We start from the raw sequence: 16,064 nt of genomic DNA on the forward strand, positions 1-16,064 counted from the left end.
ATTTTGGAAACTGGTATACTAACTTACATGCAGTTATGTACTCCTCACAGTAATTCATGGTGCCATTAGGAAAGAGTTGCTTTTCTCTCAGGTTTCAGTAGTACAATGGCTCATTGGAATTAGCTTGTACTTAACAAATACGCAGGGAGATCTGTGAACTACCTATCTCTTATGGAACAAATGTTTCACTCAATATAGTTGAAACAACTGCTTATCAAAAAGCAAATTAAAAACACTAATAGCATCCTACATCTAATTTTACATGAACACAGCATTATTAGCAGTTGATATGGCAGTACATGGGTGTCTGTGATATATCTTGCTCCTCTTTTTGTGGCCAGTCTTGGTCTGTGCTATATGACTATGCTGCACCTCTGACTTCTGTTCTCCCTTCACTAGCTATCTAGCACAGTACTACTTCCATGATTTCTATGCTCAGCAGTGCAGATGGTGGAAGCTGAGCTTCATTATTTTTGCTGAGATGACAGCACTTTTCAGAGTGGCAAAACTAAACTTCAAGTGTGTAGACTAAAGAAAAGAGGGTAAGGGAAGGGTCTCAACTGTGTTTTCTATCAAAAACAGTAGCAAGAAAACATCTGTGTATTGTACCCTGCAGCTTCTTTTATAGGATATTTTGAGGGGTGGCAGACCTGCAATGGCAGGAGCTTGTGTGAAGAACCCAAGCGCTTGTGTAAAAGGAGCAAGAGAGCCTACACCTCACCCCAGATCCAAAATGCTTGATAGCGTCACAGCAATTTGTTGTGTTGCCAAACATATTAAAAAACTTTTAAAAAGAATATTTAAATACTATTTCTGCTGTGCTACAGCTCTTATGATGCAGCTATGTATTTTTCATTTCCAATGACATCACAGATAACCCCCAAAGTGACCTGCTTCAGGCTTTATGAAATACAGAATCTCCTTAAGGTTGCTTGGTTCTTAGGCTGGATTGGATTTGGGTTTTTTTTCCCTTTTTCTTTTGAGGGTAGAGGGACATGTAACCTCCTTTAGATAAAGAACTCCTTATTTGGGATGGTGGTGTTTGTTTTGGTTTCGTTCTTTAATTTTTTTGGTAAATTATGAAACTCAAATTTTCCCAGCTGTAATTTGCCTTGTGTTTACCAGCTGGTTTCACTATGTAATTGGTAGTACTTAGATGTCTGTCAGTGATTGTTCAATGTAGGTAGCAAAAAATATTCAAGATCTTCTCCCAAACAAAAGTTCTAATGAAGAAAAATGGGAAGAAAAGAGCAGTATTGGTTGCTGTCTGAACAGCTAGAAGCACCACAGGTCTTAATATAGCTCTGAGTTCTACAACTAAATTAACTGGCAGGTAAACATCTATTTTAGGGAAGATTATCCTGATTCTCTAGTTGTTTTTGTTGCTTTGCTCATCTGAGTAAATAATTTTTGAATCTCACCATAGTAACCTTAATGTAATTAAGATATCCAAGCATTGTCTCACAATTGTGTATGAACAAGGGCTGAGTGGTCCCATGTTAAAGAACCTTTGAGATGAATTAATGGACAGATACTCCACTGAAACATACTGAGATGGCTCATAACAAGCTGCTTATCCACTGTTAGTATCACAGAAGTTTACTGATGTGTTTTTAATAATTTTTAAAATCTGAAAACATAGCACAAGAATGTAGAGGTTCTTGGAATCAGTGTGGTGAAACATTAGTATCATTGGCATCCAGTAACATGCCCAACATATTGCACAGTTGTCTGTTTTGCCAAGTAGCTGCTAAATACTTCTTTTTCATTAACACAATCATTTTAAGAGGCTGGCTAGATAGATCTAAATTCTATTTGAAAATATTTGCTATATGCAGAGGTTTTGAAACTGCATTATGTCTGTCAAGTCTAAGTTGCCTAAGTGACCAAGTGCCTCCCGTGCAGGTACATATTCTGGGGGTAATCGCTGCTGTTGTGGCATTTGTTTGTGGGAATGCAGAAGCAGAGTAGATTTGGGAACCTCTACAAGAAGTTTATTTAGGAAAATGACAACATAAAATTTAAGATCCCAGTTTATTACATATTCTTAAAAGTCTTTTGGAAAATACTTCCTGAAAAGACTCAAATGAATGGAATGAACTAAATCTCTGAAACATTTTTACTTAATTGGTGTGTTTTTTTAAATGTCATGTAGAGTGTCTATTGAAATTCTTAACATCCAAATATAACCTCCTTGCCTGAGATTGTGTCCTTTTGTTAGTTTGTGCTTCACAAAACAATGCTGTCTGCTACCTGTGGGGTTTGATTTAATGTATTTGATAGTACGTAAAATACTTTTTCAAAGGCAAGAGTGAAATGAGAGACTTCTTTTTATAGCAGCTGAGAAGGTAAATTAGACTTCTGCCACGTTTCTCATGTGGAATAGACTGTTACTGAATTGATATTTCACTGAATCTCTTTGTCTGGGATGATGCACATGTGCTGTTTAAAAATAGCATTTAGGCTATTAAAATGAGGCCCAAGAAAAACCTCCCCATTACATACATATATGAAATCACATCACTTAATCACCAGTGATATCACATGCTACTGAATTATCTTATCTGTAAGTGATCTTAATTACTACAGATTTCCCAACTGTGTTTGTCAGTACCTCCAGCAAAAAACCTTCCATTATTAATTGACCCTTGCTTGCATATGAGCTTGCACATTCCCTGTGGCGTTCGTGAACTTACTCTGTTCAGTAGATGCCTAATCATGTTCTTTGATAGCAAAACTGAAGAGAAACATGTTGACATTTTTAAATGTCTGTAAACTAGGTTTAGTAATATGCAAACTAATTTTTTATTGTAGCATAATGTATGGCCATGATTAGAGGTTTATGAGTACTGCTTGTATTTGCTTTTAAGTGTATGAGAATATTGATAACAAATGTGGAGAGAGGAAACAATTTGATGGTAACTGTTTCCATTATTCTTTATGCCACTTCAATTGGTTTTGGAATAGCTAATTAGATATTGTCATTGACCAAATGCATAGAAATAGAATGACTAACTACTACTTCAGAATGATGACTTGAGGTTTAACATATTAAATGTTTTTTCTAAATTATTTATTCTTGCATTCATAAAGTGGCTACCTTAAATTTACATAGGTATTTCACTGAGATGAATTTTAAAGCACTTGTCAAGCTTGTAAGGATTTTAAGAAATGTAAAGGGTCACACATTTTATTGTTAACAGAGGGTGTTGAGAGAGACTGTCAACACCCTACGCAGCATTAAGCTGTTGCCTTTGATGTGTAGGCAGCACCTTAGGTCTCTCAGAGCTGTACTGTGAGTGAGTGTCCATATGTTCAACCCACTTTGATGTGTTCAGAGATCTTGGGCCAGCAGCGTCCGTATGCTACATCACAGCCATAGGAGGTAAAACATGCCATCTGGATTTCTGTTCCTTTTACCTACCTTGTGGCATGGCCTCTTTACAGTAGCAGAAAGCTTTTTTTTTTTTTTCCCTTGCTATTTAAAATTATTCGATAGTTTATCATGGAAAATCTGGTTTGACTCAGTCTGTAATGAATTTTATTTCAGATGTCCATTAACAATCTCTTAGAAGGGATGGGAGACAGGAGAGGGTTTTCTGAATCCAAAATATATTCCAATACTAATACCCACAGTAAAACCGTGGGTGCTTGAAATATTTTTATTAGCTAAGAACTCAATTTCTTAATTACGAAGTCTTTCACTTTTTATAACTGTTCCCAAGTAAGTCTATGAGAACAGATCTGGATCCAAGCAGATGCTGGGGTGCTAATAAGATGAGCACTGTCTCTGTTGCAGAGAACACTTGCTGTGGATCAAATCTGGGAATAAATCCTCGATTTTTAAGATGGGAGTTAGTTCATAGGACAGGTGCCCCACAAAAAATTACTTTTGATTTCCTACTCCCAGTGCCTTCACACTGATGGTTTCACAGGTAATCTGACACTAAAGTACAATACAAACATGTGCAGCTCTCACCAAAAGCTGCCTAATTCAGAAACCTGGCTCCGCTCTCCAAACCCAAACTATATTTCAGAGCACTGTTTTCAACAGAGATCATGCACAGATGAGGTACATCAACCCGTAACATAGAAGCTCTGCTCATTCTGTGTGAACGAGGCTTGCCAGAGCTCTCCCCCAATTTTATTGGCAATGCTGGGATCCCTGGCACCAGTGAAATGTGCATACAGATAAGGTATCTCAAAGGGCTTCAGTTTTGTGCAGCTCATGCGCAGCAGTGTGTTCCTCAGTACATTTGAGTACATTCCTCAGCATGTTTGCCCTGTATGCAGAGCTTCTTGTCCTGCTTTCAAGGTCCCCTTTTCAATCTGTTTCTTTTTTGAAGTTCTGGTCACAGGAGGAATTTTGTTTTCCCTGAGGAGACAATCTGTACTTTTTTGTGTGGTTTCATTTTCCTCTGCTAGCTTACTTGAAGGTGTATTGACTGCAGTGATGACTTGCTCTCATATATTTACTGCCTCAAAGAGGGACCTGTTTGTGTTCAGATCTCAGTGTGACAGAACATGCGTGTTGTACTGCAGTGCTGGCTGCTCTGCTGAAATTTCTTATACATGTGGCATAGCCACAGGACAAACGCCCAGACCATCTGCCCTATCACCTTATTTAGATACTGCTGGAAACTCAACACTCTCCCTGTTGTTTCATCTCTCTCTGGGGGATGTTTTGGCAAAACACTACCTTGGTCCTTGTGACATCTCTCTTCACCTTCTGCTTCATTGCTGGTGGCTTGCCCAGTGCAGAGCAATCTGGAGATTTCCTTGAATTGCTGTACGTTTTTTTGACAGACATCTGTCATTCTATTGTATGGAAAAAGCCTACCCTCTGGGGTCTCATTTTGACAGTCTGAGGGCTGGTAGTTTATGCAGAGCACAATTTAAATATCAATTTCCTAAAGCTCCATTAAGAAAAACATACTGCATCTTTTGCTTACGTATTCAGGCAGGATGGGACCATGGTGTTTTCATCAAGAGGAAGCAATTTACACAGCTAGTGCAGCATCAGAAACAGCAGCCTGGGGTCTATTGACTACAGCCTTCAAACACATCAGAAGAGTTGTTCCAAGGTGGTGGCGTTATCTGGGGCATGGGTTGCTGGTTGCCAGTCAAAGAACCATCTTCTCTTAGGAGCGCTTTCCAAAGCTGACCTCCTTTGGTCTTGAACTATGAACAAAACATGTATTTTATAAGGGATGAGTGTCAGGGAATCAGTGACCAACCGAAACTAACCCTCGCCTACCCACCAGAAACGTTGTGGTCTGAGACGAAGGCCTAAGTAGCAGTAGCAGCTCAGGACAGCGTGCTACGAGGGCTTGGGGTGGGCATGATTTGTTGTGCGATCGGTTGTACCGGTGCCTGCGTCGGTCCCTTCCCTGAGGCACCGCACCAGTGTGTCCGTGTCCGTTCCCTGCCTTCAGGGAAGGAGCCTTCTCCGAGAGGGGCGACCACCCCCCCCGCGAGGGTTGTGTGAGCACCCACGCGTGTGCCCTGGCGTGGGGCGGGCCGTCCCCACCAACCTCGTCCCCACAGACCTGCCGGTTACACGCGCGTTGCCCGCCCGTCCGCCGCGCCCCCCCGCCCGCTCCAGGCGCCCTGCCCGCGGGCGGCCCAAGGGCGGCGGGGCCGGGCATGAAGCGGCTGCAGGTGGAGGCGGCGGCCCTGGAAGAGTATGCGGAGTACCGGCGGTGAGGGCAGGGCCGCGCCCGCCGTCGCTGGGGAGCGGAGAGGGGCGGCGCGGTGGGGTGGGGGCCGCCGGGCGCCTTCAGCCTCAGCCCGGCCGTGGGGGCCAGCGGCGGTTGGGGACCGGCGGCGGTCGGGGGCTTGCTGTGCCCGGCGCTGCCGCCAGGCCCGGGCCGGCTTCCCTGCCCCTGCGTTTCCCCTGAGGAAATTCCCGCGGCCCGGGCGCCACGCCGCTCGCCTCCCGCCGTCCGGAAGCCGCCGCTTCGGGATCTGCGGCGGCTTCGCTGTGTCACACCGCCGCACACCCCCGCCCCCGCCGCCACCTATGGGCGAGATCGGACGTGCTCGCTCAGGCCCCGCGGGCGGCGCTCTCCCCTCTGGCCCGAGGCAGCCTCGGGGGCGCGAAGGCGTGTTGTAAATGGTGGCTTGGGTGAGACAACGCGTTGTTTCTCACTTCCAGGCCTGCGTGTCCGCCTGCCTGGCAGCGTGTCTGTCTGTCTGAGGCGGTGTGAGAGGGTGAGCTGCCAGCGGTACTACTCCTTGAGGAAACGCGGCCTTCCGTGCGCCGTGAATTGAGTTTTGGAGTGTGTAAGCGTGTGCCCTTACACTCCTACGTGTCTTTGCAGATCTCGTCATCGCTCCTCTTGAAGAGTTGGTCTTGAGCAAAAATAAACACGAACTCAGTCATTGTACTGAAATGCGGTCTGAATTTAGCTTAGGAAAACTTCGAGTAAAACAGAGGTAGTAGGCACAGTGGTAGTTCTTACGTAAGTAGTTGTGCACTGATTCTTGTGGGTGTCAGCTGGATTGACAGGCAAATGACAGTGATGTGTTGACACGTTATTCTGGTGCTGTACAGTACCGGCAATGTACAAATCCACAGAACATTTGACAAAGGATCACTCAATATGTTTTAGCATACCCAACAAATATTTATAGACAGTAATAAACTAACCTTCAGCATAGTTAAGTGCTGCAATTAAGTCTAAATTGTGTTTTACAGATTTTACTTACTGTCTTCAATTGTCACCATAAATGTAGAATTCGGATGCAGCTCCAGAGTTCCCGCTCTTACCTGACTTTGAACAGTCATAGCTTAAACAAATAGGTCTGTGTGAGGTGCAGGATACTGTTGCTATTAACTTCATGTACAGAAACTAGCATAGTCTTCTTGCAAAGTAGAAGATAGCTTGGATGTTTTGTTACTCTGATAGCAGCATGGTTACCTACTTGCAGTTGAATAATCTTAGTCGGACTAGACTAAAATTAGATAACCTGATGCAAGCTGCAGTACAGTTAGGTGTAGATGGGTGAAATTACTTGCCAGAGGTCATTCAAGAAGTTTGAGGCAGAGCTGGCTGATTACACTGATGTCCATTGCTTTTTCTGCTGTGTGAAAAGGAGCTTGGTAGTTTGCTTTCTTAATTTTTTCCTTCTCTCTTACTGGTTTTCAGCCCATCAGAGCATATTTTTTAAAAGAGCATTCATAAAATTTCTCTAAAGATCAGCTATGGTTCTTGTAAATGTGTATCACTAGAACACTATTATGAAAAATAAGATTTTTTTTTTGCATTTACAGCAAAAGTGCTGTTATATATTATTTGAAAAAATATCTTGAGCAAGCTACTTTTATTGTCTTCATTTTCTTACGGGTTTTTTTTGTGACATGCTTACAGAATTGTAGGTGATGATGATGGAGGAAAGCTTTTTACCCTGGAGGAATATGAGGAGTACAAAAGAAAAGTATTACCAATTCGGTTACAGAACAGGTTGTATGTGAGCTGGAGATCACCAACTGGCATGGACTGTAAGCTTGTGGGACCAGAGACGTTGTGCTTTTGTACTCACCGGTAGGTATCTTTACTTTTTTTGCACTGTTGTATTTTTCAAAATCAGGAAAATGTAAAATGTTTCTAGATACGTTAAAGTACAGTGTCGGCAAGTTAATTTAAGGTCTAAGGGTTGAGAAAATTAAGTTTTACATCATAAGAACTCCTCTTAAATCTAAATCTCAATACATTTTTTTTGAGACCAAAATGATTCTGTAGTCTTCAATAAATTCAGCTTTAAGGCACAAGTTACTGTAGATCAGATTGATTCTGACAGTGCTGTCAGAATGAAACATAAGTATCTGTGTTATTTATGTAACAAGCGGATGTAAAAGCTCCTGATACTGTGCATTTAATTGAAAATTAACAACAGTAATTAATGTGATTAAAGATACTTCAAAACAGAACTTGTAAGATAATTACAAGCCTTTCAGTTAGTTTCCTGATAAAACACTAACAAAGTTATAAAAGTTATTGGTTTTGCCTCTTTTAGGTATAAGCAACACAAAACAGACTATGAAGTGATTCCCAGAGACCGTCCAATTTGTGTGCCTTGTAGAGTGAGCCATTGTCCGTGCCAATCCTATCACTATGTCCCTCTAAATGGCACACAGCCAATTCGTTGCAGATGCAAACACTTTGCTGATGAGCACAGTGCAGCGCCTGGATTTTCATGTAACTCCTGTAAGTTACTGATGGGCTTGCAGCATTCTTTGCTAGGAAATTTAACAGGAGCAGCATGTTAGGGATCTGCATTCTGCCCAGAGTATTAGGTACGTGCTGCAGTTGTCAGCAATGTGTACTTTGGTCCTTGCAGAAGGATGGAAAATGGGAGGGAAGACATCCCCTTTTGCACATGAGGGTGTTGAACAACATCCTTAGCTTCTCCCAGTCCTGTGAAGGAGCGTAAGTTTCTGAATGATTTGGTTAGGTACATATGGAGACAGGCGCCTCAAGTCAGGTGGCATGAAAGTGCCCCATTTGCAGTTTGTCACTTTCACTGCTGCATGCATGTGACTCTCCTACTTGAACTTGGTAGTTTGAGAGAAAGAAGTGTTGATCTCCATTCCTCTATTGCCTGGTTGAATATAATGTTAATGTATTTTTATATCTTTTCTCAACTCAATAGGAAGTAGCACTCTGTTCCAAAATAGTACTATTGTTAGCACTCTTAACAAAGCAGTTCCTGAGCATACAGATTGTGGGTCCAGAAATGCAAATGAGAATGGAGTTTCAAGCAGAAGGTTTGAGAAAGCATTAAGAGGAAGCTTTTTGCTTCAGTTGTTCGAGGTTATTGTAATGAAACAGCAGTAATTATTAACCACAGACAATAAATAATGCATAAAGATATTTTAGATGGAAACCTCAAATTATGTAAGCTGAAGATTTTTTTAGCTAGAGTTTCCATACTGTTAGTAAATGTCTTTCATGAAGTCTGTCTGATTTCTACAGGAAGAATCATAAACAGCTTTTGCTGGATGAGAATCATATCCCACAGAATAAATCATACAATATTTATATGACAGCCTTTCAAGAATTTGCTCTAAGTAATGTGAAAGTCTTAAATATGCAACTGGATGATTCAGACTGAATCCTCAGAACACAGTGTTTTTCATAATCATTTACATTATGCACTTTTTCTAGCATATCTTGGAAATACCTGACACTTGTGAGGGCTTTACACATTACACAGAGAAGTGCCAAGACTCGCTGCTATTTTGGACTTGTGTTGTTTTAATGTACTGGTATTAGTCTAGCCCAGTGTTGTATAAATCTAGTGTGATAAATCACAGAATCACAGAATCGTCTAGGTTGGAAAGAACCTTGAAGATCTTCTAGTCCAACTGTTAACCTAGCACTGACAGTTCCCAACTACACCATATCCCTCAGCGCTATGTCAACCCGACTCTTAAACACCTCCAGGGATGGGGACTCCACCACCTCCCTGGGCAGCCCATTCCAACGCCGTTCTGTGAAGAACCCGTTCTGTGAAGAAATGCTTCCTAATATCCAGTCTAAACCTTCCCTGGTGCAATTTGAGGCCATTCCCTCTTGTCCTGTTGCTTGTTCCTTGGGTAAAGAGGCTCATCCCCAGCTCTCTGCACCCTCCTTTCAGGGAGCTGTAGAGGGCGATGAGGTCTCCCCTCAGCCTCCTCTTCTCCAGACTAAACCCCCCCAGTTCCCTCAGTCGCTCCCCGTACGACCTGTGCTCCAGACCCTGCACCAGCTCCGTTGCCCTTCTCTGGACACGCTCGAGTCATTCAATGTCCTTTTTGTAGTGAGGGGCCCAAAACTGAACACAGGAATCGAGGGGCGGCCTCACCAGTGCCGAGTACAGGGGTCAGATCCCTTCCCTGTCCGTGCTGGCCACGCTATTGCTGACACAAGCCAGGATGACATTGGCCTTCTTGGCCCCCTGGGCACACTGCTGGCTCCTGTTCAGCCGGCTGTCAATCCACACCCCCAGGTCCCTCTCTGACTGGCAGCTCTCCAGCCACTCCTCCCCAAGCCTGTAGCGCTGCTGGGGGTTGTTGTGGCCCAAGTGCAGCCCCCGGCATTTGGCCTTATGGAAACTCCTCCAGTTGGCCTCAGCCCATGACTCCAGCCTGTCCAGGTCTCTCTGCAGAGCCTCCCTACCCTCGAGCAGATCAACACTCCCACCCAACTTGGGGTCATCTGCAAACTGACTGAGGGTGCCCTCGATCCCCTCATCTAGATCCTCAATAAAGATGTTAAACAGGAGTGGCCCCAAAACTGAGCCCTGGGGGACACCACTCGTGACCGGCTGCCAACTGGATTTAACTCCGTTCACCACAACTCTTTGGGCCCGGCCATCCAGACAGTTCTTTAAAAGCGTGTGCCCATCCAAGCTGTGAGCAGCCAGTTTCTTGAGGAACTGGCGAATTCATAATTGAAAAATACTGCTGTTGCATATTGTGCATTGTATATGCATTATTCTGTATCCATACATGGAGTAAGAGCTCCATTACTGAGGAGTGCCCAAAATTATATGAAAAAGCCTTTAACATTGCCAAGAATGTGATCCTGAACATGCTACACAAGACTTAAAAAATCTTTCTTGGTGATCTGAAAAATGAACTGTAACTAGGAGTTGGAAGCTGGGTAGTTTGTATAATGAAACATTTACAAAATCAGTTCATCAGTTTCTTGTTCACATCATTGCTCCAGCAGGGCTTTGATGACAGTCTTAGCTGTAGCTAGGGTACACTTCGCTCTGTATTTCTGAAGGACACATGCCATTTGTATAACTATTCCAGTTATATCCTGTGGCTTTGTAAGCTTAAAAAAACCCTGAAAAACAGTCTAATGGTACTCTTAGTAGAACCTATTTGATGTTACGAGAGCCTCTTTTAACTATATAACATAGCTAATTGTAAAAGACATTTACATTGTGATATCATAAATTGTGATTTGAAGATTTCTGGCCATGCAGCACTGACATGTGCTGTACACCTTTGGAGATAATACTGCCAAAATGCTGTCAGGTTGTCTTCTTTATACAGTGACAGATTTTTTTTTTTTTTTTTGGGGGGGGAGGGATAGAGAAGGGTGTTGCTAATGCAATGGACACAAGCTGCAACATAGAAAATCCAATTAGAGATTTAGGAAAAGAAGCATCTGCTGCAAGGGAACACCAAGGTTGGTCCAGGCTGCTCAGAGAGTTGCAATCTCTATCCTTGGAGGGACTCAAAATTTGACTGAATGAGACTCTGAGACTGGATGACCTCTATGATCTAATCCCCACATTCATCCTTTCTCTTGTTTTCCAAAGCATTTTCATATAGCTGGATGCTTTTGCTGTGAAGGAATTCTAGTTTTTGACAAGATTCGTTTAGGGAAACATTCTTTTCTCTGCAATTAACTATAAATTCCATTGTAATCTTGCTCATTGCACTTATTTATTTGTTAATTAGGTTCCAAGTGTTCGGGCTTTCATAGTTGCTTTACCTGTGCATGTGGTCAGCCAACATATGCTCATGAAACTGTCGTGGAAACTAAAGAAGAGCGCTTAGCTCAAGGAAAGCCTGTGGGGCAGGATGTACCTTATGCTGCTATGGGAGGACTGACTGGTTTTAGTTCACTAGCAGAAGGCTACATGAGACTCGATGACAGTGGACGAGGTAAGTGCAGCTGACCTGAGATTAAATTTTAATTCTCCAACTAAGTAGTTTTGAAAAGTAGTAATTCAGCATAGACTTTCAAAGTTCAAAGGCAAACTGGGTCAATAGGAGTAGGATTTAAAACAGATTTTTTTTTTCAGCAGTCCTCAGGTATGAAGAGACCACTATGACCATCTTGTACAACTTTCTATAGTGAATTGATAAAGACCCTCTTTATCAATAATTCTGGTGTTCAGTCTAGTACCTTCCACTTGAAGTGGAATATATCTTTTAGAAAGAACTCTGTAACTTCTATTTTTCTCTTAATGCTTCCATGTTATATTTACATTAATCCTTTAGTGTAATGCTGCTCAGGCATTTCTTGATTACACAGTTACAGCATTTCTTTTTCCAAACTCAAAGGTAAATAGCTGTTCAGCATTAAAAAAAGGGGTAATTTGTAGAAGTTTATTTTTGATTAGCATGTTAGTTGGCCTTGATACCTCTGCCACTCTGTGATTTTGTATCATTTAGTAATGGACACATTTTGTCTTGTAATACTGTTTTATTTATTATTGCCATGTACTCATTGATTCTTTTTAAAATTCTTATCTGGTTTCCTGGATTTGTCTGAGATCTAGAAACTGTAGCATAGTGGTAGTAATTAAACACAGCTTTTAATTTCTTTTGAAGCCTTTTTTGCGTTTGTAGACTCAAGTTTATGGGGTCTGCACTGAGTTTGGAGATACTAACCTGTAGCTTTGTTTTGACCTCATTATGCATGTTCTTAATATATCTCGTGAAGTTAATTTTTGTTTTCATTCAACTATTTTCTAACAGGGGCTCCCTCTGCTGAACTTTTAGAATCCCTGGTTACCAGCATGGACCATCCATTTCTAAGAGCATTTTGGGGACCTTCTAGTTCTGCTCAAACCACGTCACAGGTAGCAGGTGCTATATTAGTAGGATAATACTGTTTTACAAGAAGTAGTTAACATAAAATTAATTGGTTATATATATGAGTTGAAAGATGCTTAAGGCTAAAATCAACGGTAACAATTAAAGTGGGTCTTGAAACATTGTTATGTAAAAAGTTAGTACAACATTCATATGTTTAGAATAACTGTTTTGTTACTGATTGTTATTTTTGGTCATGATGTGCTTTTTAACTTTAACGATCTTTTCCTATCATTTGGTATCCTCTGCATTGACAATGTCACTCATTGGATCTTTTTAAAAATTTTTAATTCACATCTGAGCAAATTGTACATATTCAGCACAATCTTGTGAAACTCTCTTCTGCCAGAAAGTCTTTTCTGCATGGATTTATGGATTGGTTATGCTTATTTTATGTCCCTTATTTAGTATAAGAATTTAGCAATTAATATAACTACTGAAATCCTCCAAGACTGTTTATAATAGCTGCTAGCCTAGACTGAAGAAGTTATTCTTTGGTCCCACTTGCTGAGGATTGTTACTTGCTTATAATGGTGAGTTCTCATTTTAAAGGTGTTTTGCCAAATATCATTAATGAAAAAAGTTCTTGATTTTGTTGGGGTTTTTTTTCAGGTGGTTCTAGTGCCACGAGGCAAGTTTCTCATGGAAAGCATTCAGAAGATGAAGACATGGCTTATTTTGAAAACTGTTATCAAGAACAGGTAAGTTGCTACATTTATTGTGTAATTCAAATATATTTTCACAAGAGGATGTCTAAAAAAGAGAAATGTAGGATTTAAGTGGCATACAAATGTATTATATCATTTGTCCTCTTCCTGAGAAAACACTAGCTTCTTAAAATAGTTTTAAATGCAGTTATGAGCTATTGCAGTATTTCAGAGGTCAGCCATGTCTGGGATGGTATTTACCTTAACTGGGCAGATTTTTATTGAGGTAAGTCCATTACAGAAAACCAAAATATTTTACTGTGTGACAAAAAGAAACAACAAAGCAGACTCACAGAAAGTCACCTGTGACATTTAGGAATGTGTGTTTGCTACCTCATTTATAGAACTTTATGATGTTCTTTTCCTTATGAATGTCTGTGTAGTTGGGCTAAATCTTGTGCGTCTGTCTTAGATGATCTGAATCAACCCCTCAGAGGTGCGTCCTCTGCCCTACTGACTGTATTTAAATGCCCTGTGGTGTAGGTTACCCAGATGCTTAAGTACCCATTCTTTCCCCACATTAACTCCTTACCTACACCATCGCAGTTGAAAGTATGTCTTGACTGTTTATGAATTCTTCTGTGAGGCAATGTTGCATAATTAACTTTTAAAATCTTAACTGCTGTTATGCTTGTGCTTGCAACAAAGTGGTGTTAATGAGAAACCTGTTCTAGCTTTGTGAAGTCTGAAGTAATTTTCTTTATTTTGGAGATCATCACAATATATGGTGAGATGTTACAAATATAGTATCAGTTTATAGGAGAAAAGATGTTACTCTCAAATCCAAATTGCTATGTTTCTTTTTCCCCCTAAGTTTTTTTTTTTTCTTTGCAAAAGGTAGTAGGAATTTCACATACGAACTTTAAGCTTCCAGATATGCAGAAATGTTTTAAAATGAGTTCCTAGATAGACCAACAACAGGATTGCTTAGCAAGGGGTTCATTTGTAGACATCCAAATCAAGACTGGGGCCTTGCTTCCTTTTGACAGTATTTTATGGGAAAAGCATCCCTTTTATATAACAGCTCTAAATAGAATTTCGTTCACAAATGTAACAATACTTGAGAACAACTGCTGCTTCTAAAACCAACAGATATGTTTGTTTGGATTAATAGTCTTACTACAGAATGGCAGGGTTAAATGTATGTGTGTTGGTAAATCATACCGTGCTATAAGAGCCTACCGTGTAGAAAAATCTCACTAGAGTAAGACATGACCTTGTGGGTCAGTGGGGAGATACAGATGGAGGTTTAGCATCTACCTCAGCTACAAACTTCCTGTGTGATTTTGTGTGTGCTGGTTCATCTAAATGTGTCTGTTACACGTCTGTAATAAAACTTTTTTACCTTCCATTGACATAAAGATAAAACTGTGAACATTTGTGAGGGACTTTGGCCTTGAGGGATACATAAATACCTAGATTGCCATCATCAGAGATAACGCAGCCCTGGTTTGAGTAGGGGAGGAGCTGCAGAGATAATATAAGTGCTCCTTTGTTCTATGATGCAAAAGGAAGCAATGCTGGGTTGGGCTAATAATGACCTGTAGCTCTCTCCATTGCATAGATCACTGGTAAATTTATGACTGGATGTAGAGGTTTAGTGTTGCATTGCTAGCCAACTTGCGAATTAATGCTTAAACCACTGTTGGTGTCAGTCTTTGTTACAGCTGAAAAAGGAGAAGCCTGCTAATAGAAAGTGAAAAGTCCAGTGCCATCAAAGAAGCTATGAGATTAATAAAGAAGTACTTGTTATATGGCACAGTGTTAATCGTATGGAAGAGTATTTTTTGTTGCGCCTAGCTGCCTGCTTGTTTTTCATTTCTTTATACTGCTGTTTCAGTCTATTGCTGAAATTAATTTTTAATTATCTTGTTGTAATAAAATTGGTACTTTAATCAATGTGTTTCTAATCTCCAGAATTGATACATAGACATTCCTTTGAGAAATGGGAAATAATATTTAGAGATTTACAGAATTGTTGCTTAAGATCTGAGAGAATAACCATGCATTTAAGTATTACATTGTAGTAGGGCAAAGAAAATACATATCCTATTCTTAGACTTTTATGACGCACTTTCTTTATCTGTAGAGTCCTTAGAACTCATCTTGTTAATGGATTTTTACTTGGTGGGATTTATTTTGTTAATATTGCCATTTTAATCTTGTCTTTGAATCTTTTTTTTCCTTTCTGTTGGTTTCATCACCTTTGCATAAAATTCAAGCATACCATTATTCTCTCACACTTCTTTAGGCTCTGTTCTTGCCAATGTATGTGTGTTTTTTGCATGTGAATTTCTGTACACTTGTAAACCCATTTCCACACATACTTACTAGCTACTTGAAGGGATCCTACTTATATACTGTATCCCACATTTCTCTAGTGGTAGCATTCTCCCCGGATTCTGTTTGTCTGATACTGTCCCTAACAATGATTCTGTTACACTAAACTGAAAACATCAAGTGGAAATGGATAGACATGCTATTTATTGCATGTAAACAAATAATTATATGGTGTCTGATATAAACTTACTCATCCAACAGTTTTTCTTTCACCATGTCTAATCCAACACAGACCGAGTCACTCAAGAAGGGTCTTTTGTTTGCTATTGTTTTCTTTGTCCATATTCACAGTTGTGGCAGCATATGTTGTAGTAAAGGTAGTGGGCAGGAAAACTTAAAATTTAGTAACTTTGAGTGGTGGTTTAAATCTGCAAAGCAGCACAGGAAGAACTTGGTACAGAGGCTGCAGTTCA

At 40.7% G+C, this 16,064-nt stretch overlaps 1 protein-coding gene across 1 annotated transcript; it reads left to right on the plus strand.

Moving 5' to 3' along the window:
• Positions 1-5,622: 5,622 nt before the first annotated feature.
• FAM221A (family with sequence similarity 221 member A) lies at positions 5,623-15,040 on the plus strand. Its single transcript, XM_074897501.1, is given in 8 exon segments — positions 5,623-5,702; positions 7,374-7,547; positions 8,020-8,210; positions 11,462-11,668; positions 12,488-12,598; positions 13,217-13,305; positions 14,979-15,006; positions 15,009-15,040. Coding segments are annotated over 8 exon segments (888 nt in total). The 5' UTR covers positions 5,623-5,646.
• The last annotated feature ends 1,024 nt before the right edge of the window (positions 15,041-16,064 follow it).

This window comes from Athene noctua, chromosome 2 (assembly GCF_965140245.1).
Source record: "Athene noctua chromosome 2, bAthNoc1.hap1.1, whole genome shotgun sequence".
Classification (NCBI taxonomy): Eukaryota; Metazoa; Chordata; class Aves; order Strigiformes; family Strigidae; genus Athene; species Athene noctua.